Source organism: Lagopus muta, chromosome 8 (assembly GCF_023343835.1).
Source record: "Lagopus muta isolate bLagMut1 chromosome 8, bLagMut1 primary, whole genome shotgun sequence".
In the NCBI taxonomy this organism is placed as follows: domain Eukaryota; kingdom Metazoa; phylum Chordata; class Aves; order Galliformes; family Phasianidae; genus Lagopus; species Lagopus muta.
Genome location: NC_064440.1, coordinates 15,070,580 through 15,091,791, shown reverse-complemented (window position 1 = coordinate 15,091,791; position 21,212 = coordinate 15,070,580). Strand labels below are relative to the sequence as shown.

The following is a 21,212-nucleotide window of genomic DNA, read 5'->3' as shown; positions in this document are numbered from 1 at the left end:
AATATTTTAAGGATTTAAACTTCATTTTGTTAAGTTCACCTACCTCTTAGGGACCTTGAGGGGAGCTGCTCTGGAGCCATGGAAGAGGGCTGTAGGGTTGTGAATGATGAACAGACAGAAATGACAAATGGGGATCAAATTCTTATCATCTATATACTATATAATAATCTATAAAAAAATGTTCATTTCTTTTAAGGGATGGGAAAGACATGGTGGATATTGTTACAAAATCGACAGTACCCCTCGAAGTTTTGAACATGCTTCCAGTGGTTATTTCTGCCCATCTGCACTTGTATCAGTAACAAACAGGTAGTTAATCCTATCAGACAGCGTGAAGATGCTTCTAACAAGAGCTGTTCTAACTTCAGAGAGTGTTGCATGGCAAAAGTTAATTACAATTATGAAATAATATTTGTTTGAGAATTGAGTATAATTACTAACATTAGCTAGAAAAAAAGGTGTGTTTTACTTTATTTTTAATTGACAATGATTTTAATAAAAAGCAATTTTAAGTCTAATTTAGATTTATAGCAATGCCCACACATGAGCATGCAGGAATCTAAACAAAACACTTTATACAGAGGTATGTAACATCCTCAAGAAATTCAATTAGTGTACATGAAAACCTATACTGAAAAATTATAGTGTTTTTAACTTTTATAATCAAAATGCATAAAATTTTAATTGAGATCAGGTAATGTTTTATGAATCTTTCTATTTAGCTTTGCATTTACGTGAATCTTCAGCAAATAGGGGGAGAGAATAAGTGTTTGAAAAACATCTGATGTCTGTCTACACTTGCTCTTTTTCCTGTCTACCCATATTCCAGCTTCAGCAAAGCTTTTCTTCTCTGTAAATGTCCAGACGCTTGAATTTTCTCTAGTCTGTTTATCATTTACCCTATATATTGGATTCCCATTACAGGTAGACTATATACATACTTAAACATATGTGTATTCATTATTTAAAAAACAAAACAAACAATGCACTAAACAACAGGAAAAAAAAAAAAGAATGGTAATGCTAAGTCATGGCTTGAAGCAGTGATTGAGCACCTGGTGGGAAAGCAGGGCCAACCCAGGGGAGCTCAGCTGCATGCAGTGCACTGAATGATCAGAAGGGGTGGGGCCAGGATCCACCCCTTCCCAGACCTCATTTAAGGGTTGGCAGTGGAGGTGAGGGGATCTCACTGGAGGTCTGTATGCACCTGAGGCTGAAGGTAAGCAGTTTCTTTTCTTTATTTCTGTGTCTATGGCTGTTGTGTTTGAGCAAATCCTTTCTTGCTGCAGCCTGGGACCTTGCTGCTCTGCTGTCACTGTGCTTTCCATCACATTACACCCATCCATTTAAGAGAGAAGTACTGTAACTGCCACCAATCAGATGGTGATAGCTAAAAATTTTAGGGAAAGACAAGCTCCCCAGCATGAAGATTTAAAGTGGTGGGAATTTGGCCTGCTAGGTGGTTTCATGATTGTGCCCAATAAATGCAGTGGTATACTGTGCTGCAGCAACAGATGTTACAAGAAGGATAAAGAACAAATTCTGGGCAGCTGAGCATTTACAACTCAAAATTCACAGTGAGCTAAGGGCATACTGCACATCGCTGGAAGCATGTGTTCTGTATTTTTCTGTTTATTTGATTTTACTGTGTTTTTGGTGGATGTAGCCAATGCTGTTTATTATGTTAGTTTCCACTTCTAATGTTGGAGCAGCAAAGGAAGCTTGTTGTTAGTTTTTTATTGTGTTGTACCAATTACATCTGAATACTTTATATTAAAGTGAAGAAGAGATTACTGTGTGAGACACATGCTACTTAAGAAAACTCTAAATGTCTCATACAGCATTAATGAAGAAATTCAAGAGCGTAAAAGTGATTCCTTTTGCTGGTGCTTGGAGTTTTTCAGCTCTGATTCCTTAATGTTGATTTTTTTTGTGTCTAGTTCTAATAAGATACTTCTGTGCAAAGCTTTTGCTTTTCTGTATTCTGTACCTTATTATGACCCTGCCAACTTTTCTTCTTCATACAAAGATTTTCTAATTTATATCTGTTTATCATGAATATATTATATTTTAGCATCTTGCAGCATTAGCATTGAGCTTAGGAGATCTCTATCTACTGTTCTTTGAATGTGCCCAAATGCAGGGGAGTAGAGGAAGAAGAAAAGGAAGGAAAAACTATGCTATATCATAAACTGATCTGTGAAATTTTCCACAGAGTTCTGTAAAGATAATTAAGTAACTTCTAGATAATTTTCTTGGATATTTTAAGTCGTTTCATGAGATCTACTAACCAAAATGCCAGTTGACCTATTCTGTACTAATAAGCATTTTGTCTTTATTGTTTTATTAGGTTTGAGCAAGCTTTTATTACCAGCATGATCCGTAGTGTGGTAAAATCTGAGAGAACTTATTTTTGGATAGGACTGCAAGACCTTAACAACACAGGAGAATACTTTTGGCTAACAACAGATGGGAAAAATCATTCTGTAAGCTACACAAACTGGAACAAGCATCAGCCACGTGAGTCATGTGCTGAATTAAAAAAAAAAAAAAAGCCTGCGGGGAGAAACATGCTCCCACTACAAGTGGTTTGCAGTTCTGTTTTTTGTGAAGAAGAGGGCAGAGATTGTCTGAGATACATTTCTGGCAATAAGAACACTGTGTGTAGAGTTTTAATTCTTCCTCTTCACTTTGCTGGTACTTGGTGTGCCATTAGATTTTGTTTTATGGTAATCCAAAGAAAATTTTCATTTTTTTCAATTCTTGGAAATAGCAAGTTAATATGTAGAATGTTTGAAAATTGATTCAAATGTGGCCAGTGATGTTGTGGCCAAACATTTGAATCTTTAGATGATTAGAACTTAAGTTCCTCATCCTTTGAAACGTGAACAGCCTAAAGATATCTGAAGATGTAGACATAAATATAAAAAGATGCTGTTTTGCTAACTGCTTTTAAGTTTCTTTCTACATTTTACTTTACTGCTGCAGTTCACTGAATTGCTGTTTTAAATCACATTTTCCTTTCTGCATTTTCTGAAAGGAATCTTTTGTTGTTTCATTTTACATGCTCATGTCAGCCAAAACATGTTTACAACCTGATTGCTGACCACAGAATTTGTTACCTTTGTAACCTCATCAAGATTTTACCTTGCACTCGATGCCTCTGAAACAGTCACTTCACCAAAAATTCACAAAATTCAAGTGCTTTGTTTGCTGATTTCTTCCATACTTTAGGTCATTCTGGAGGATGTGTGGCAATGCGGGGGCAGGACCCTGTTGGTTACTGGGAGGTAAAAAGCTGTAAGGACTTCAAAGCAATGTCACTGTGCAAGCAAAAAGTCAATTCTTATGAAGAACCTGAACTTACTTTTCAAAGACATTTGAGTTCCTGCTACTTTGGATGGGAGTCAGAAGGCAATTTACTCAACTGCTATAAGGTAATTGGTGAATGTGTTTTAAATTTTTCAGGTTCTATGATGTTTTAGGAATATACTGTTTCTGAAGGATTTAGCTAAAGCACTGTTTTCTACTTAGCAAATAAAAAATGTTACCATCCTTTAATGGCATTTTAAAGTGAATGAAATTCTTAAGTCTTGAATCAGAACTGTGCTTGAAATATAAACTTTATTGTAGGAAGAGCTGTGATATTTAGTTTTTATGGTCTTTTGAAACAATTGCTCTCTGAAATCAACCACACTTAGGGCAGTGTTTATTTCATTGCAGATATTTCACAGAGAGAAGGTTCTAATGAAAAGAACGTGGAGTGAAGCAGAAGCATTATGTCAAGATTTTGGAGCACATCTTGCTAGTTTTTCCCATGTCTATGAAGAGACTTTTTTAAACAATTTATTATATACGATTTTTGATAGGTAAATAGGCTTTACTAACATTTATGAATTAATGTGCTTAAGGTAACCCTTGTTAAAATAACCCACGATCTAAGGAATGTACTTTAATAGTGTCTGTGTTAGTCAGTAGTAGTCCTCTTCAAACTTAGAAGTGGGTGAAAAGAAGTGTAATAGTACACTGTAAAGTGACTCTTTTTGAAGATGATCTTTGCAGTAGGCGTCAAATGACTCTTAATGTCAGTGATGTTCTTATGAGTTAACATTCCTTTGAACTGGAGATTCTGCAATTTGAATCCTATTTTAAAAAAAATTCCTCTTAAAAATATGACTTAACATTTTAGTAACGAAAGGGGTTTACTGCAAGGAAACTAAAACGTTAATAAATACATTGCAGTATGATATAGAGTTAAAAAATGAATACGGGTTTTTGCACAACTTAAAAGTAATTTATGGAATAGCGAAGGAAAGTTTGTTTAAAATATTTCTCTGCTTCTATCACAGGACAGAAGAAAGACAGTTCTGGATTGGATTTAATAAAAGAAACCCATTTTCTGGAGGGACATGGCAGTGGTCTGACAAAACACCTGTAAGTACCTGCATACTGTGTATAAGTTCCCAAAAATAAGTCATGTGAACAGATAAATGGTGGCTAGCAAAGCTCTGGTTTGTGTTCGTTTTTTGTTTTTTTTTTTTTTTCATATTCACATACTTGAGAGCAGCCCTATGGAGAAGGGCACGAGGGTCTTGATAGACGAAAAAGTTAATATGAGCCAGCAGTGTGTCCTTGCAACTTGGAAGGCAAATGGCATCCTGGGCTCCAGCAAAATAGGGGTGGCCAGCAGGAACAGGGAGGTGATTGTCCCCCTCTACTCTGCTCTTGTGAGGCCCCATCTGGAATACTGCATCCAAGTGTGGACCCCCCAGTACAAGAAATACAGGGAGCTGTTGGAGAGGGTCCAGAGGAGGGCCACAAAGATGATCAGGGACTGGAGCACCTCCCTTATGAAGACAGGCTGAGGGAGCTGGGCTTGTTCAGCCTGGTGAAAAGAAGGCTGCAGGGTGACCTCATTGCAGCATTTCAATACCTAAAGGGAGCATACAGAGGGGAGGGGAATCAACTCCTTGAAAAGGTTGATAACTGCAGGATGAGGGGAAATGGTTTTAAGTTGAGGGAGGGGAGATTTAGGTTGGATGTCGGGGAATTTCTTTACAGAGAGAGTGGTGAGGTGCTGGAACAGGCTGCCCAGAGAGGTTGTGGATGCCCCGTCCATGGAGGTGTTCAAGGCCAGGTTGGATGGGGCCCTGGGCAGCCTGGTCTAGTATTAAATGGGGAGGTTGGTTGCCCTGCATGTGGCAGAGGGGTTGGAGATTCATGGTCCTTGAGATCCCTTCCAACCCTGGCCATTCTGTGATTCTTCAGTTAAATGAAATGATTGTTACAGTATTGTTATATTATTTTTAGAGCCACCTGTGCAGAAGAGTTGCAAAACAACAGAAGAAATTTGGTAGGATTATGAAGTTTTTTGGGTTTGTGCTTTCCTGCAAAGCATGTTGTGATTAGTCCAAGATGTGTCACACTGCATTTTAAAACTTTTCTGAACAAGCATGTGGATTTTGGATTATGCAAAAGGATCAGTTTTTAAACTGTAATTGGTTTTCAGTCTTTACGAACAATGTTAGCTCTGCCATCATTATTTAAGTAATTGTAGAATGCGAGTGCAAAGTTCAGTCATGCAAAGTGCTGAACCAAAACAAAGGTTTGGACAACCACTGCTAATCATGTCCAAAAAAACTGTTAGATTTCATTGCAATGAATTTTATTTTATTTTTTACGAAGATGGAGTCTAATAGAAGATGGGAAATTGAATAAGGCATTACAAAAACATGATTATCATTATTAGGGTTTTACCACCATAATTTAGGTGTTTCACTGTTTTCCTGGTCTGGAAATTACGTTTCATGTTCTTATCTTATATGCATCTTCATACACTTCCTTTTTCTCCGTAATAGGATTTTGAAATGCTTAATCTTGAATTACTGGTGAAAGATTACAAGTATGCTGTTTTCAGGTTGTAGCTTCATTTCTGGAGAGCAAGTATGTTGAAGATGACTCAAGAAACTGTGGTGTATTCAAAGTAAATAGAACAGTTTTTCCAGCACACTGCAATGAAAAGCGTGAATGGATATGCAAAATACCAAAAGGTGAAACCTTAATTAACTTACACTGCTCCATCTTTGGGTTGCTCCATCTGGGGGTTGGAACTACATGATCCTTGGGGTCCCTTCCAACCCGGGTGATTCTGTGTGATTCTGTGATCTTTAATTCAGAAGAGACAAGAAAAAATGTCTAAAAGGTTGCCAGTGGTCTTATGTGTGAAATCATGGCAAAGCTACATGCTTCTGTTGGGTTTTTTTGGCCAGGTACCATGATTGATCTGTGCAGACAAGTTGCCATAGCATGGACAGCAATGATCAGCTACAAGCTAGAAGTTAACCTATGTTCTGATTTATAAAACTTGCTAAAAATGTTACCTATTAAGTATGGCCATTTTTATTTTATTCCGTGCTTAACTTTCTTTTGCCTCTGGATGAAAATAGCTACATTCTTCAAGATTTTGATTAAATTCTCACTGTGTCAGTAAAGCAACTTCAGAGCAATATCTCTTCTCAATTCTTGATCTAATATCTTTATTTTTGCAGGTGTTAAACCAAAGAATCCAGATTGGTACATAGCTGGTATGGAAATTTTATTTTTCTGCATCTTGAGATATTATCAGTGGGAGGTGTAATTCGATGTATTGGTAAAAATAAAATAGCTAAACTATTTTAAGTTGCAACATTTACATTATGTAATGCTGTCAAATCTTGTTGGTGAACAAAATCTGCCACTCTTCTATAGAAACACTGAAATACTGCTTATGTTAGGTAAAAGAATGTTGTCAGTAGTAGGCACAGGAATTCGATGTCCTCAGTTGCATTGAAACTGCCTTTGTATTTAGAAAGTCCAGGCAACCCTGTTAATACAGTAACATGGGATATAATGTAGAGCTGAAATTTACTCAGTTCTCCGTTTGTTGTCATAATTTGATATCCCAAATATAGTTCTGCTACTAGTTGTGGGATGTTGACCTGTGCCAAGTAGCTGGAAGTGGGCTGAGTTTGTTGCAAGGAATGTGAACTGCAGTGAGGTTTTACACCTGCGTGGATTTGACTCTTGCCTTCTAGAACTGCCATGGTCATACTATCAAGGAGCAGAGTATCTTTTTCATGTGAATCCTACAGACTGGGACACCTATGAGTTCATTTGTGTCTGGCTTCGTAGTGAAATGGCAACAATAACTTCTGCGGAAGAGCAAGCTTTTATTGAAAATAAAATTAAGAAGGTAACAAATTAGAGTACTTCTTTAAAGTCTTATTTACTAACAGGAGATATTTCAAAAGCAGCTTTGTAACTGAAGTAGTGGATATTGTAGCGTTTGATGATGAGAAAGCCAAGATTACTCCATTTGCATTTTATACTAAGTTAACTTCCTTTAAGTTTCATCTCAGAGTGTGAGATGCTGCCTTCCCCAATTTAGCCAGGTGTGTCCGTAAATGTTTCTAACTGATTCCTGTGGAAATAGATCTAAGGATAATCATCAGCAGTCTGGATGGAATTTGTATATGCCGTCAGGAAGATTTCATAGAGATTTCTTCATGTAGAATTTAAAATCATATTTTTCACTATTTCTTTAAGAATTGTAATCCATAGTCTGAGTGCTATGAATAGAAAGCCAAATTCAGTTGGCGTATACCACACCAGACAACATTTCTTAGGCTATTCTTCATCAGAAATGTATGTATTCTAAATTTGGTATTGCTTTGTATACTGCTAGCTGATAAAATCCTGACTGTAAGGACTGCGTGGCTGCTTCAACGTATGCTACAATTCCACTCTTTCTGAAGGAAAAAAGAATACCTTTAAATGGTAGGGTAGCATTTATGGTGTCCTGCACATTTGAAATTTTTTTCCCTTTTGTTGATTTTCCAAAAGACCCCCAAACTGTGGCTGTTGAGAGACTACTCTTGAAGGCAAAGTTCATTCATGGTTTAAATTGGTGTCGTGTCACTGCAGCAGCAATAAGTGACTGTTTAAATGACAATATTTCTGTGAATTATCCATAATACTTTGCCTTTTAGGACTGGAAGTCTAGGACTTTCATGATCATAACATTCCCTCAGAATTGCATCTCTGTTACATGAGCTGTAAGAATCAATATAAATTGCATAGAAAGTGTTCTGGAAACATTAAAATCAGTAGCATTTCAATACTAAAAGAAAATATTTGTACCTCATAATTTTAATAATGTCTATTTTTCTTAGTTCTGGTTTAAGTCTGCAGTCATTGCCAGGCCAGATATTCTAATTTTGCAGAATGTGCATTAGTAATCCAGTGGAAAATGGAGGCTATATTGTGTTTTGCACACATGCTTGCTGAAGTCAGGAGGGAGTAGTCACAAACTAAGACAGGCAGGATTTAGCACGTGTTTTACACCAGAAACCAAAGGAGATACTATTCTTCTGACTATGAGCAGGGCCTGATTTCTAGGAGTTGGTTAATATTTAACTGTTGTTGCCCTCTTTTCAAAACATATGGCAAAACATTTTTTTGTAGCTGTCGGATAGTGATGTTCACTGGTGGATTGGATTGCACGCAGAAAACATCAGCAACGAATTTCGGTAAGAGCTTCAGCTGCTCTGGTTTGTACTTGGCACATCTTGTTCACAAGTACCATTCAGTTTGATGGACCAAAACTGTTTGATGACTGAGTTGGATATTCAAAAGACAATTTTGGCTCTCATATAAATATTACTCAGAATATGTTACCCTTCATTTGTTTCTCTGAAAGGGGTACAAAAGATTTAAGCCAAAGATGTGACTATCAACATGTTTGTTGTAACAGTAAGTTGAAGAATGGGCACTTTCTACCCTGTATCCGATTAAAAACACTTCTAATAGGGTCTGTGTTGTTAGATCACAACAGGGAAAAGTGTAACTACGCTCTTAACATTTCTGTGCAGCTGGAAGGATGAATCACTAATAACATACCAGAATTGGAATGAAGGCAGAGATCGATATTTGCATAAACCGGGGAAAAGATGTGGCTTCATTTCATCACAAACAGGTTTATTTTATATTTCTTTTTGTTGCAGGAGTTGTGAATTGGTTGTTATTGGCCAAAGGAGATTATGTTTTCAATTGCTTTGAAGAAGTATACAGTCCTGTTACACAGTTATAGATTGCTTAACTACTTCTATGGTTAAGAAAAGAACATTAAGATATCATGAATTTGCTCAAAGAGTAAGACAGTAGAACTTAGAAGTATATTAATAGTTTAGTATTTTAATGTCAAAATATAAATATTCCAGTGGTACTGAATCTTTAGTCTTTCTTAAGACTCTATTCCTGGTTTTCACAGTCACTTTTCTTGTAACCAGATGAGCCATATGGACTGAGCAGCAAATTTTCCTCTGTTCAAGAACTGTTTTTATATTATTAAACAACTTTAAATACTTGGCTTTCTATCTTATGTTTAATCTCATAGCCAATACGCGGAGGGATTTTGGGTGCCATGTTTTGTTATCTGATGGCGCTAGCCTCTACATCATCACAAAGATTTCTCTTTTGCTACTGCAATTTAAAAATATATGTCAATATAGTGCTGCCAGTATCTGTGTGTTTTTTTTTTTTTTTTTTTGTTATTTCTCAGTCTCTGTTTTCTGAAGATCTGTGATTCATATAATAAGGTGAACATGTCAGGTTTCTTGAAAAAATATGCAACTTTTAAAAAATCTCTCCTCACAAATACAAAGCTGCATTCTTGTAATGCAAGCATCAAAAGCTAAAAACTATTGTTGTTAACCCACACATCACCTTAGGGTTTGGGTTCATAACTTTCAAAAGCTTGAGGCTTACAGATATTTTAGTCTCTGTTTTACATGATACTTCCCCCTATCCCATCACCCACCAACAGAGGGCATCTGATCAGTAGTTTGAGTGCTTTCTGTTCTGCTGAATTATGTATTTTCCTTCTAAGCAGGACAGCATTTGATGTAAGTGCCTGGTGGTCTTGCCAACAATTTTCAATGAAAAAGGGTCAAACCACTTTATCTGGAATGTATAATTCCTGTACGTTTTCTTTTCAACTAATTTTTTTAATATGTGTTGATAGGCAAAGTATTATGTGACTCATTGTGGAGGAATGTTTTTAGATTAATGAAACCAAACTGTCAATAAAAATATGAGATTTGTGGACCATCAAATGCACAGAAATGTGTTATGTCCAAATATATTTGCTGTAGAATCATGGCTTACTCAACCAATAAAGAAGATACTTTTCACAATAACTGAGCTAGATAAGAAAAAGTCCTTTTCTGTTCTCAGGTAAATATTTAAATGTTGTTTTTTTTTTTTTTGGTTTTTTTTGGTTTGTTTTTTCTTTTTACATAGGACTCTGGGATGATGAAAACTGTACTGTTTCTCTTCCCTGTATTTGTAAACGTAAAAATGCTTGGAAAATAGAGAAAGAGATTCCGAAAGACCAGAACCCACAAGGAATGTGTCCCAAGGGCTGGCTGCACTTTGGATTTAAAGTAAAACACTTTTTCCTGCTGCTTAATTATTCAAAATGAATTCCATTGTTACAGAAAATTTGGACTTGATAAAGACTATTTGATATTTGAAGGTTTTCTTCCTTTCTGAAAGCAGGGAACTCATTTTTATGAGTAGTGATATTCACAAACATGAACGTGATAGAGAAGTGATAGAGAAGTTCATTAGCTTTGCACAGAGAAGTTGCCTTAAGCTGTCAATGTTTTTCTTTAGTTCCAGGAAATGCATGCTCATTTATGCAAAAGCTACCTAGGCTTTTGGATAGCAAATGCATCAACATGCTTATTCTGTGCTGTCTCTTTCCTTTGATACTTTTACAGTTTTAAGTCTTGCTTGGCCTAAAAACAGAACTCTAACCATTTAGTGTATTCAGCAGTTCCCTAATTGCTGCCTAAAGATATAGTTTCAAATGTATAATTATCTTTGATTAATAACACCAAAGTCTATTTGTGATTGAAGGTTGAAAGGCAACTATTTCACCAGACTTCTCTTAAATACGTACATTCCTTCATGGAAATGTTCCCTGAAGTGAGCAGGTTTATCCCAGCATTAGAATGCAGTCACTACAAGGATAAACTTAAACCAAGGGGCATTGCTTAAGGCTGTGGATCCAACACTCTTATTAATTGGTATAGCTTTTAAGTGGAAGGAAAAACAAAACAAGCCTCCTATTTATTATTTTTTTTTCTTTTGAAACAGTGTTTTTTGATACAAATTCCAAAGGATCCAGAGCACCTGAGGAGCTGGTACTCTGCACAGACATTCTGCAGTAGGTACGATGGGTCCCTCGCTTCCCTTGAAGATGAACTGGAACAAGGTAGAATGCAAAAAATATTTTTAAATAAAATTTCATCCTTGAAGAAATGTTTAATAATAGATACAGATTTAGGAAAAAAAATCATGCAATTCCGCTCAGGGATGCAACGCTATAAACAAATCAGCAATTCTTAAGTTGTTCAAGCTACTGTTGCAATTTCTTGAAGACTTCTCTACTGGGCTAGATACTAACCCAACTGAAGTTAATCATTTTTACTGAATTTATAGCTGGATGATCATGAAATGCTTTTCACGTTCTTACTTTCTTGTAAGTAGATAAAGCCACTGGTTGGCAATTCATTTTTCAGTGCTTTAATGTGTTGGAAGAGACTTCAGCTTTATCCCTAACTGGCTACCAATTAAATATGCTTGGTACTTCAATCTTGTTTCATTTTCCAGCTTTCATAACAATGAATCTATTTGGTCGCAAAACTAGTGTTTGGATAGCTTTCCAGGGTGATGATTATGAAAAATGGATGAATGAAAATCCTCCAAGGTATTCCAACTGGTCTCCAATTGAAGCAGTGCACGTAAGTATTTCTGGGGGCTTTAAGGACACTGAGAAATTGTTTTATCCGTAATATTCATGTTTGCCATAAAGACAAGGCCTAACTTATTATACCAGCTTCTCTTAATTTTTGCAACTTCAAACAACTGTGGACACAACCTTATGGGTATAGTTAGTGGTTGCCAGAAAGACATTATCCAGACAATTATTTATGCAATACATGGCTGTAGTCACATCTTCTGAAATTCTCTTCAAGCACGACAGTTTAAGCTATATGGTTCATATCCTATACTAGATTTGAGCAAAGTAATATTATGAATTTCACATTTTAGTCACATTTTAGTATACTATATTTGACTTGGTATATTTGTCAGTATTTTAGTTAACATTTTAGTTTCTTCATTGCACGTTTGTGACATTTTTTTCTATGAGGCTACTATTCCAAGTGGTATTTATGGGAACATTCATTGTTCTACCTGACAACTTGTAACAGTGCCTTTCAGCTAACTATTATTCTACATTTAATGTAATAATTATGCCCTTGCTTTACATGGTATCTTTAACAATTAATGTAAGGTTCCATGTTGATTGCAGAGACCGCGTTATAACAGTGTCTACGTCGAAGAACAAGTTCCACTTTGTACACTGGTATCAAATAACCCTAATTTTTATTTTACGGGAAAATGGTACTTAGAAAACTGTGAGAAAAATTATGGGTTTGTCTGCCAAAAAAGGCAGGGTAAGCATTTGGTCTGGTTTCCTTCTGTTCTCATTTGTTCTCTTGTTGAGTTCAGTTTATTTTTATCTAGAAGTAGCTTATTATAGGTGTCTATAAAACCAGGAGCTAAAAAGATCTTTATAGGCAATTTTACTTGCTATTTCAGCAGACAAGCTTTACACAGTTTAATAAATCAGTAGCTGTGATGTAGAAGTAATTTCTCAAAAAAATCTTTTGCAGTTAAATTTGATTTTTAACTTTGAGCTTTCAGTTGCATATCTCAGATCTAGAGATTACATTTCGCATTGTCTGTCCTCGCAAGCAAAGTAACAGCTTGAAATCACAAAAGGCAAAACTGGAGATAGTTCTGTTGAAAATATTCTGTTGTTGGATTTGCAGTCTCAGATCAGACGAGACTTTGGAAGATGCATTTCTGTGAACAGCCAATTGGCCAATCAAGTGTAGGCTGGCTTTTCTTCTCATGTATTTTTCCTGTACTGGCATGGCAACATGCTCAGCAGCACACATCAAAATGGACTGTATGGACACAGTGGTGGTCTTATGTGGCGCAGCTTTGTCTGCTACCTTGTAGTTAAGGTCTTTGTCAACGGAGGCAGTAGTTCCTGCTGTTCTCCACAAGAGGCTCAACAGAATAAATAGGATGAACCAGCAAGCTTTGGCCTGCTCTTATGCGGCTCTTGCAAACCACAGCCATGTTTGACATATTTATCACGAGGCACAATTGTGGGGGAAAATGGGAGTAAACTTACTGTGTGGAATAAATGAAGCTGGTTTTCAACTGTCTTTGAACTGACTGTTTTAAAGAATAAAATAATAATTTTAACCACCCTCTTTGTTTCCAACAGATACATCCAGACATATCGTCAATGCATCTGAAATGTACCCTGTGCCAGATACTTTACAGTATGCAAACAGAACATATACCCTAATACGTGGGAATTTGACATGGTCTGCAGCTTTAAAAACCTGCATGGCAAATGGAGCTGAGCTGGTCAGCATTGCAGATCAGTACCACCAGGCTTTCCTCACAATCATTGTGAATCGGCTGGGATACAACCACTGGATCGGGCTTTTCACTGCAGATGTGCGTAATGGGTTTACTGCCTGTGCATCCTTTATTCTAAATTAGGCTTCTACAGTAGCAAACTATGGGCTCTGTCATTCATTAGAAGTCACAGGAAGTTCATGTTTAGAAATTAAACGCCCACTTGAGCTTTTATCAGTCTCCTTGCCATATTTTGCAGCATGATACATAAATTTAAGGAGTGCTACTTTGGTGCAGTACTTAAAAATTAAAGCCATAGAAAATACTAAAACACAAAAATAACAACAAAAAACACTAAGAAAAAAATTCTTCTAATGTTAGTATTGAATTTAAGTTTCATTTTTAGCAGCTTTATGGCCCAAATAGTCACTTACACTCAATGACCCAGACATTCAGCTACCATACAAAACAGCAGTTTAGATGTAGTTTTTGTTCTCCTAGAAAAAAGTTGAGAGAATCTTTGAAACTGCCCAGCACTAAGGAAGGGGTAAAAGGAATCCTGATTAAGATGTCTGTGGAAAGGAGAGTATGGCACCAAACAGAAATAATTTAAAATTTGTTTTGGCAGAATGGGCTTAATTTTGAGTGGTCAGATGGGACTAGATCCTTGTTTACCTTCTGGGAAGATGATGAGTCCCAGGCCTTGGGCAGCTGTGTTTATATGGATGCCTCAGGGCACTGGAAGAGTACAAGCTGTGAACAACTTCTGCCAGGAGCAGTCTGCCATGTGCCGCCCAGTAAGTCAGTTAGGTTTTGTTTTACATCTGTGCAGCTGCAAATGTGTATAGTAATAGTGGCAATATATGAAAGGAAAACTAACATTTGAGGTTAAACAATGATGTTGCTTCCTTCAAAAGTGATTTTTTATTTTTTTTTTTTTTCCCCCCTTTCTGTATCTCCTATTTGCAAAGCCTTTTTATTTTTTCCCCATTAAGTATTGGCCACCAGGTCTAGGCTATGTGAAAATGGGAAGAACTTCTATAGTAGGAAAGAAACAGGTGCAAGGAAACTCTCTCTTCAGTGAATGCTATACTATCTGCAAAAAATGCTGATTGTTAACAAAGTAGTGTGAAGGGAAGTAAATTCTATTTATTGCAGTTAACTGAGAAATAGGAAAACAGAACCTTTTGGAACAAAGTGAAAAGTTAGTCACATCTTCATTGATTGCATAGGGAAGACTGCAACATTTTTTCTGAAGATGAGAATATTTTCCTGCATCTTGAGATACATTTTGTTTCTTGCAAAGCTCTTCGTTACCTGAGCTTTTTCTTTTTTTTTTTTTTTTCTTTGAACACAGAACTCAGGTATACAGCTCTACTCAGCCCAGGACTGCAGAGTCCTTGTCAACATCCTGCTTTCATGATGGCAGTCACCTGAATCAGTGGGGCTCTTGGCACAGTGCATTGCACAGTGGAGAGGTCGAGTGCTGAATTCTGATAGGAAGCTCTACTCTGCCTCTGTGCCCTGATATTTGGCATTCAGTTATCCTTGTGGCTTTGTGGAGAGAAGCTCTGCAGCCTCTGGAAATCCCCAGCCTCTGGGAGTTGCTGGGTAGCCCTGAGTGCCCATATGATGCTTCTCTCCCTGTTGTATGTCACTGTTAGATAAATATCTTTATAGCACTGTTGCAAGCCTGCAAGGTTTTTCATCTGAACTAAAACCAGCTTTGCAGTTCTAGTACAAGTATATGCAGCCACTAGATTTTCTCTTTGAAAAATAGAGACATAAATTAAATAGAGTGCTTATTAGCATTATTCCAAAACAACATGTGGAATGTTATATTAATGTGTATGTTGTTGTGCCAATAAAACTTTGCTGTTTCTTCTATGACAGAGAAGAAACTCATTGAGTATAAAGGCTTATGTTCAGAAAAACACGTTCCCTGGATCAAATTCAAAAACAGTTGCTACAGCTTTAACACCGTTCTGCAGGGCACAAGTTTTGATGCTGCATATGAAGTCTGCAGAAATCAAGGTAAGTGACTGTTTTATAGCTACAAAATGTAATTGTGCTATAGTTAGGAAAGAAAAAAAACCACACAGATTTTCTGAAATGACTGAAGTCACAGCAAGTGCTTCCTCTGGTTCAGGAAAACACTACTGGAGCTCATTAAGCCAACTATGAAATCAAAGGCAATGTATATCAATAAATGGTCTTTTTTAATGAAAATGCTGTTTTCTGGTGTAAGATATGAAATGTATTTATCCCCTTTCAAACTTGTTTTAAAATCAAGTAAGAACAGTTTTATATTATTATTTGCTAACTTCAGAACTTATAAAGCATAAGCAGGCTTTTCAACATTTTCAAACAAGATTCTCCATACCAAATTTTGAAATGCAGTGCTACATTTTAATCGTGTGAATTGCTTGAAAAAGAAGTCTGTTCTGTGTTTAATCTGTAGGATCTAATCTTCTAACTATCAAAGATGAAGATGAAAATGCCTTCGTTCTGGAGGAGTTGCACAGTTTTGGTTATTCTGTGAAAATGGTTTGGCTGAATGTCCTGCATGTTACAGACAGTAAGTTTTATGTAGAAGAGAACTGAATATAAGAATCTAGGATTTCTTTTTTTTTTTTTTTTTTTAATGCTGATACAACCACCTTACAGAACACTGTTACTTTTCGAGATTCTTGTTCTCACTGTTTACTATTTGCTTACAATGTACTAAAAGGATGTGATTGTACTAGGATTCTGAATAGTCAGTATATGTGCATGTATGTGAGTGCCTTTACTGGCATGTTGAAGAAGCTGTATGGATTGTGTCAACATGCATGTGCATTATGTTTTTAAAGTATTCAACAAAGAAAGGAACATAGTAGCCAAACAGGGTAGTAGCCTGGCATTGCTTTTGTACAGTATTGTGAACATGCATGTGAAGGTGAGTTCAACTGAAACTGAAGAAGTTGTTTATCAAAACACAAGGGCATTTTACAATGATTTATTACTTCTGCCCTTAGATGAAACAGTTTCCTGGTCTGATGGCTCTCCCTTAAATTATTCTAACTGGGGCATCAGGGAGCCTGAATTTGATCATCTTAAGGGGAATTTCTGTATCAGCCTGAGGACTGCGGATGGTGTATGGCAAATATCTCCATGCAGAGAAATAAAGGGATTTGTTTGTAAAAAGAATGCAGGTACGTGCTTCCATTGAAGGAACTGATCATGTTCTTATAACTGTTGTTTTATATTTTCTTTATTGCTCGCTTAGTTTTCATTTAAATAGTCTTTTTGTTTCCTATTAGAGAAAATACCCATGAAAAACAAACCAGTGAGGTTAGCCTTCTGAGGAGCCTGGGCATTTCTTTTGTTACTGCATGCTGTGACAAACTTTCTCTTGTGCATGTGAGCAGAGCCCTTGGTATAGGCAACTGTAATGAGCAGTAAGAAGATATGTACGTGAGGGAGCTGAAGTGTTCTGAGAGTCCACTCAAAGTGCCAGAATCACTGCTGGACCCAATAGCTTGGTTCATCCACTGCTGCACACTTCTGCTCACACATATGTGCTTTCTGCAGTGGATAAATGCTGCTGCTCGTCTATGCCACAATGCCTGTTAATATATTCCACTAAATTTAAGTGATTTTATACAGGCAGTAGGCTAGGTCATATTTTACCTGGCCTATTGTAATCCTATTAACATGGGTAAAGTTCAACAAAGAACAGCTGGCTCTTGCATGTTTCTGAATAGATTGTCTTCTGAGTATCAGTGGTACACTGAGTGCATATACTAAATTTTGTTAGTACTGTGGATAATTTTCTGACAGTTCTGGGTTTCTGGGTTCTATTTCAGATCTTAATGCGGCAGAACCCTCTGAAAAATGTAAGTTATTCTTTTTTACTTTCTAAATTTTTTATTTTTATTTTTTTGTAAGGAGCAATAACATATTTTGAGGTGATACTTCATGAGATCTCATTTAATAGTGGAAAAAAGGTTTAATTTAAAACGCGTGACATATAAAGAGTAATGGTGTTTTATGTGGAACATCTGAAGTTTTGTACTTAAAATTATATGTGGTTATAACTGCATTTGTGTGATAACAGTCTCTGCTTTTTCCTTTCAGCGTCCTACTCTGGACTTGCTGCTCTGGCTGTTCTCGTAACATTTGTGATGCTGGCTGCTGTTTCCATTTTTCTGTGGTGCCTCTACAAACAGAACAACAGATTCTTCAGCAGAATACTGTGGGTCAGAAATGCCTATTTTCCACAGATTAATTCTGACGTTCCTGCTCTGGAAGAAAGTATTCTCATTTCTGATTTTGAGAAAGATGACAATTAATCAGTGGGGAGAACCAAGCAGTTATGTATTCTGTGTTAAATTCCATGTCCTACAGTGTTTTTGTTTTTGTGAGCCATTTGCTGTCCAAGACCAGCTCCACGTCTTAGCTGGTGGTCAGAATGCCTACATGGTGCTGGAAGAGCAGCGAAGCAGCAGCCGCTGTTCTTTCCCTTCTTGCGAATTTGTTCCATAAGGTTTACAAAGCGAGCAGTGAGGAGCTGAGCACCAGTCGCACCTGCTCTCACAGGCACCAGACCCAGGCTTCCTTGGTGGCAGAGGGTCTGTGCTCCCTTCTCAGGACAATCAGGGCATGTGCTTCTGGAAGAGTCCTTGCACCCTGGTGGGGAGCGTGCAGGGGCTGCTGCACTTGGACCTCTTATGCTTTGTAGTAGAACGTGGTGAGAATGCACAGAGCCATGGGGAAATCGGCTTCTTTGGGGAAAGCTGCAAACTAAAAACGTTCCGATACCACAAATCTCAGACTGCTCACGTGGAGCAGTCATGTCTGTGCCCCCAAGCAGAGAACATTTCTATGCAGCTTCTTCCCTTGGGAAGGTTTGGGCCTCTTGGCTTTTATTTTCATACCAAAAAAGCTGCTCGTAAGCCAGTGTTAAAACTTGTCCTTGAATTTAGGAACTCTGAAACCTACTCCAAGGCTTATGGAGTAGTTCTTCCTAATGCCTATTCCATCCATAGAATGTACTCTTTCATTGGGTGGATTCTTAGCAGGTGGATTTCTAAGTTTGCTGAGATGAGGTTCCTTTTGATTGGGAGTGTCAGTGTTGCCATGATGGCTAGTTTACATTATGAAATACCTTTGGCTTGAGATACAGTAGCATATGGATATTGTCGTCCTGAAGTTAATATATTCAGTAGAGATACTTCTGGTGCACTTCTAGAGAAACAATGTTATCTCTCACCTGGGTCATTTCAGAAACTGAATCTCATCAGCCTCTTCCAAAGATGCTTTGGAGCAGTATCTGTTTGAAGGAAAACATTATATGAATCTTGTTAAAGTTACGATAATAAACTGCTTTACTGTTCACTTACAGTGCAACTTCAAGCAGTGTTTATGTATGTTCTTCTGAGACCCTGCTCTCCACACATAAGGATGATACAAGGGAGAGCCACATCTGCAGTTGGCAAAGGGTGCTGCCCTCTCTCGCCCAATTCCTGTAATCCCACGTAGCACACCTTCAAGGGCCACATTTCTCTGGTCATATCAAGGTGCTAATGGTGCTAATACCATCTTTCATTGGTCAGTTGTTCTCCTGGCTAATGTCTGTGCAAGACCTACAGATTCAGGTCATGGTTCTCGACGGTGGATGGTTCTGTGGATTCCCACACTCCCGGTCTTCCAGCTACTTCTGTGAAAATATCAAAACCTTTCATGGAGGACTTCTAAATTATTTCTATTGTGAGGTGGGAAAAAAAGGAAAGCCAAATTGCCGATCACAAAGAGTTACCTGAGTATTGAATAACTGTGCCATTAGTCATCTCTAAAAGCTGCTATGAAGGGCTGTGCGTGTTGTCGTGTTGGTTGGTTTGTTATGGGATGACTCATTCTAAAAACTGCAGGAACCCTAAAATGGAGATACGTTTGTGAAAATTCAGCAAGCAGCCAAGACCAAATGCAATGTTTGTGCACATACAGGGGAATGTATGACTTCTTTCCAGTTAGATTTCACGTAGCAATTCTTTAGATATGACCAAATAAATGTATTTTCATGTCATAATTATGTATAAGGTTATTTTTTTTTCTTAATTATTTAGTACCTAGAATACTTCTATACTAGCTTACAGGATACAGAAATGTGGTTTAAAAGACTGCAGATGCATCTTATCTGTATATAACAAAAAAAAGTTACCAACTCTCCCTTCCCTGTGAGACTTTCACCTGTTTAAACTTCAGCTGGAGGAGCCTAAGCAACAATCTTCTATTCATCCCATTCACTGACAAGTGTCTGTGTTGCCTTTTTGCAGCAGAGTGACTTGAAGAATGTGTTTTGATTGCAAAATTATAAAATATTTTGTCTCAGAGGATGTGCATTTATCAGGCTATTATGCTGTTACCTAGCTATGCATATGCTGTCACATTTTGACATTGTTAATGAAGGTGTATTTTTTTTTTTTTTTTTTTCAAAAAAACCTGACATGGATACTCTATCAATTCTTCTTGAAGTATGTTTAGTCATTTTAATATACCTGAAGGTCAGTTATACAGTTGTATAATAAATAATCCTAGCATCAGAGTAGAGAATGTTAACACTGACTGTGGTGTAGGTGATCTTGGATTAAGGGAATAGTACTTCAAGCAGTGTTTTCTTCATACATTGAAACGGATTTGAGGAAACAGTGTCTTAAGTGTTTATTTTAAAATATCTTTTGTCATTTAACTTTTCTAATTATAGGTGTTATTCACTTAAGGATGTTATTGCTGATTACTTCCTATTCCTTCTTCTAAATATAAGAAAAATCTTACAGTGAGAACCATCACTCACTGGAATAATATCCTTGGGCATGTGATAATTCACATCACTGTAGGGTTTCAAGGTGCAGTTGGACATGGTGCTGGGCAATCTCATCCAGGCTTCCTTTTGCTGTGAAAGGTTGAACCTATGATTCTATGGATTTTACCTTAGCTTCCATTTGTTTTTCTTTAATTCAAGATCCCCTACCCAATTCCTGGTCAGAGTACTTGGTGGCTACGTTTTCATGAGTGACTGTGACAGTAACAGCAGTGAGGTTCACTGTATTACTTCAGCTAGGAAATTAAAGCGTGAATAATAACTTTTTGGGCTGCAGTTTTTCTTTTGCCAGCTTTAGTTCCGAGCAGCAGTTCCCAGGCTTTGCCCCAGGTTACAGTGTTGGGAGAGGGGTAGCTTGCACCAGACTGCTTCCTGGCTGCTATACAACTCTTTTCCATTCCTCCCTCCTCCTTCCCTAGCCTTTGCATGTGTGCACACTTGTATCTGGCTCAGGATGATAGACCATGAGGCTGCTTTAGATCTGTGCTCTTCAGTCCAGAGGGAGTGTAGGGAAGAAATGCTTTTTTGTACTGTGTGTGACTTAACCTGCTCTGCTGCACAAATTTAATTTAGATCCCCGTACATTTTTCTTCCATCACGCTGCCCCTCCTTTAGTGCAGAAACAGGCATCCTCAGTCTCTTGTAATAATAAACCCACTATAATGAAATCATGGCGTACATTTCCCACAGACCATTTATATGTAAGCAGGCTTTTTTGTTGAAAAGCTAAATTGCACACATTTGTTAACTATGTTCAAAATCCTCAGCTCAAAAAAAAAAAAAAAAAAAAAAAAGGCGAGAA

At 37.3% G+C, this 21,212-nt stretch overlaps 1 protein-coding gene across 3 annotated transcripts in view; it reads left to right on the top strand.

Moving 5' to 3' along the window:
• The window catches only part of PLA2R1 (phospholipase A2 receptor 1), a 39,021-nt gene extending 17,884 nt beyond the window's left edge, over positions 1-21,137 (top strand). Inside the window, exons 10-30 of one of the 3 annotated variants that reach the window (XM_048953483.1) lie at positions 197-309; positions 2,351-2,520; positions 3,235-3,437; positions 3,724-3,869; positions 4,350-4,434; positions 5,918-6,050; positions 6,549-6,584; positions 7,074-7,231; positions 8,503-8,567; positions 8,910-9,013; positions 10,339-10,481; positions 11,200-11,317; positions 11,716-11,846; positions 12,419-12,563; positions 13,409-13,647; positions 14,177-14,345; positions 15,442-15,582; positions 16,010-16,126; positions 16,566-16,742; positions 17,397-17,426; positions 17,668-21,137. In XM_048953483.1, the coding sequence (XP_048809440.1) occupies positions 197-309; positions 2,351-2,520; positions 3,235-3,437; positions 3,724-3,869; positions 4,350-4,434; positions 5,918-6,050; positions 6,549-6,584; positions 7,074-7,231; positions 8,503-8,567; positions 8,910-9,013; positions 10,339-10,481; positions 11,200-11,317; positions 11,716-11,846; positions 12,419-12,563; positions 13,409-13,647; positions 14,177-14,345; positions 15,442-15,582; positions 16,010-16,126; positions 16,566-16,742; positions 17,397-17,426; positions 17,668-17,882 (2,838 nt within the window). In that variant the 3' untranslated portion in view covers positions 17,883-21,137. Of the gene's footprint in view, positions 1-196; positions 310-2,350; positions 2,521-3,234; positions 3,438-3,723; positions 3,870-4,349; positions 4,435-5,917; positions 6,051-6,548; positions 6,585-7,073; positions 7,232-8,502; positions 8,568-8,909; positions 9,014-10,338; positions 10,482-11,199; positions 11,318-11,715; positions 11,847-12,418; positions 12,564-13,408; positions 13,648-14,176; positions 14,346-14,905; positions 15,422-15,441; positions 15,583-16,009; positions 16,127-16,565; positions 16,743-17,396; positions 17,427-17,667 lie in introns of those variants that run through there. The other 2 variants (XM_048953484.1, XM_048953485.1) reach the window with 2 other exon arrangements.
• Positions 21,138-21,212: the final 75 nt, after the last annotated feature.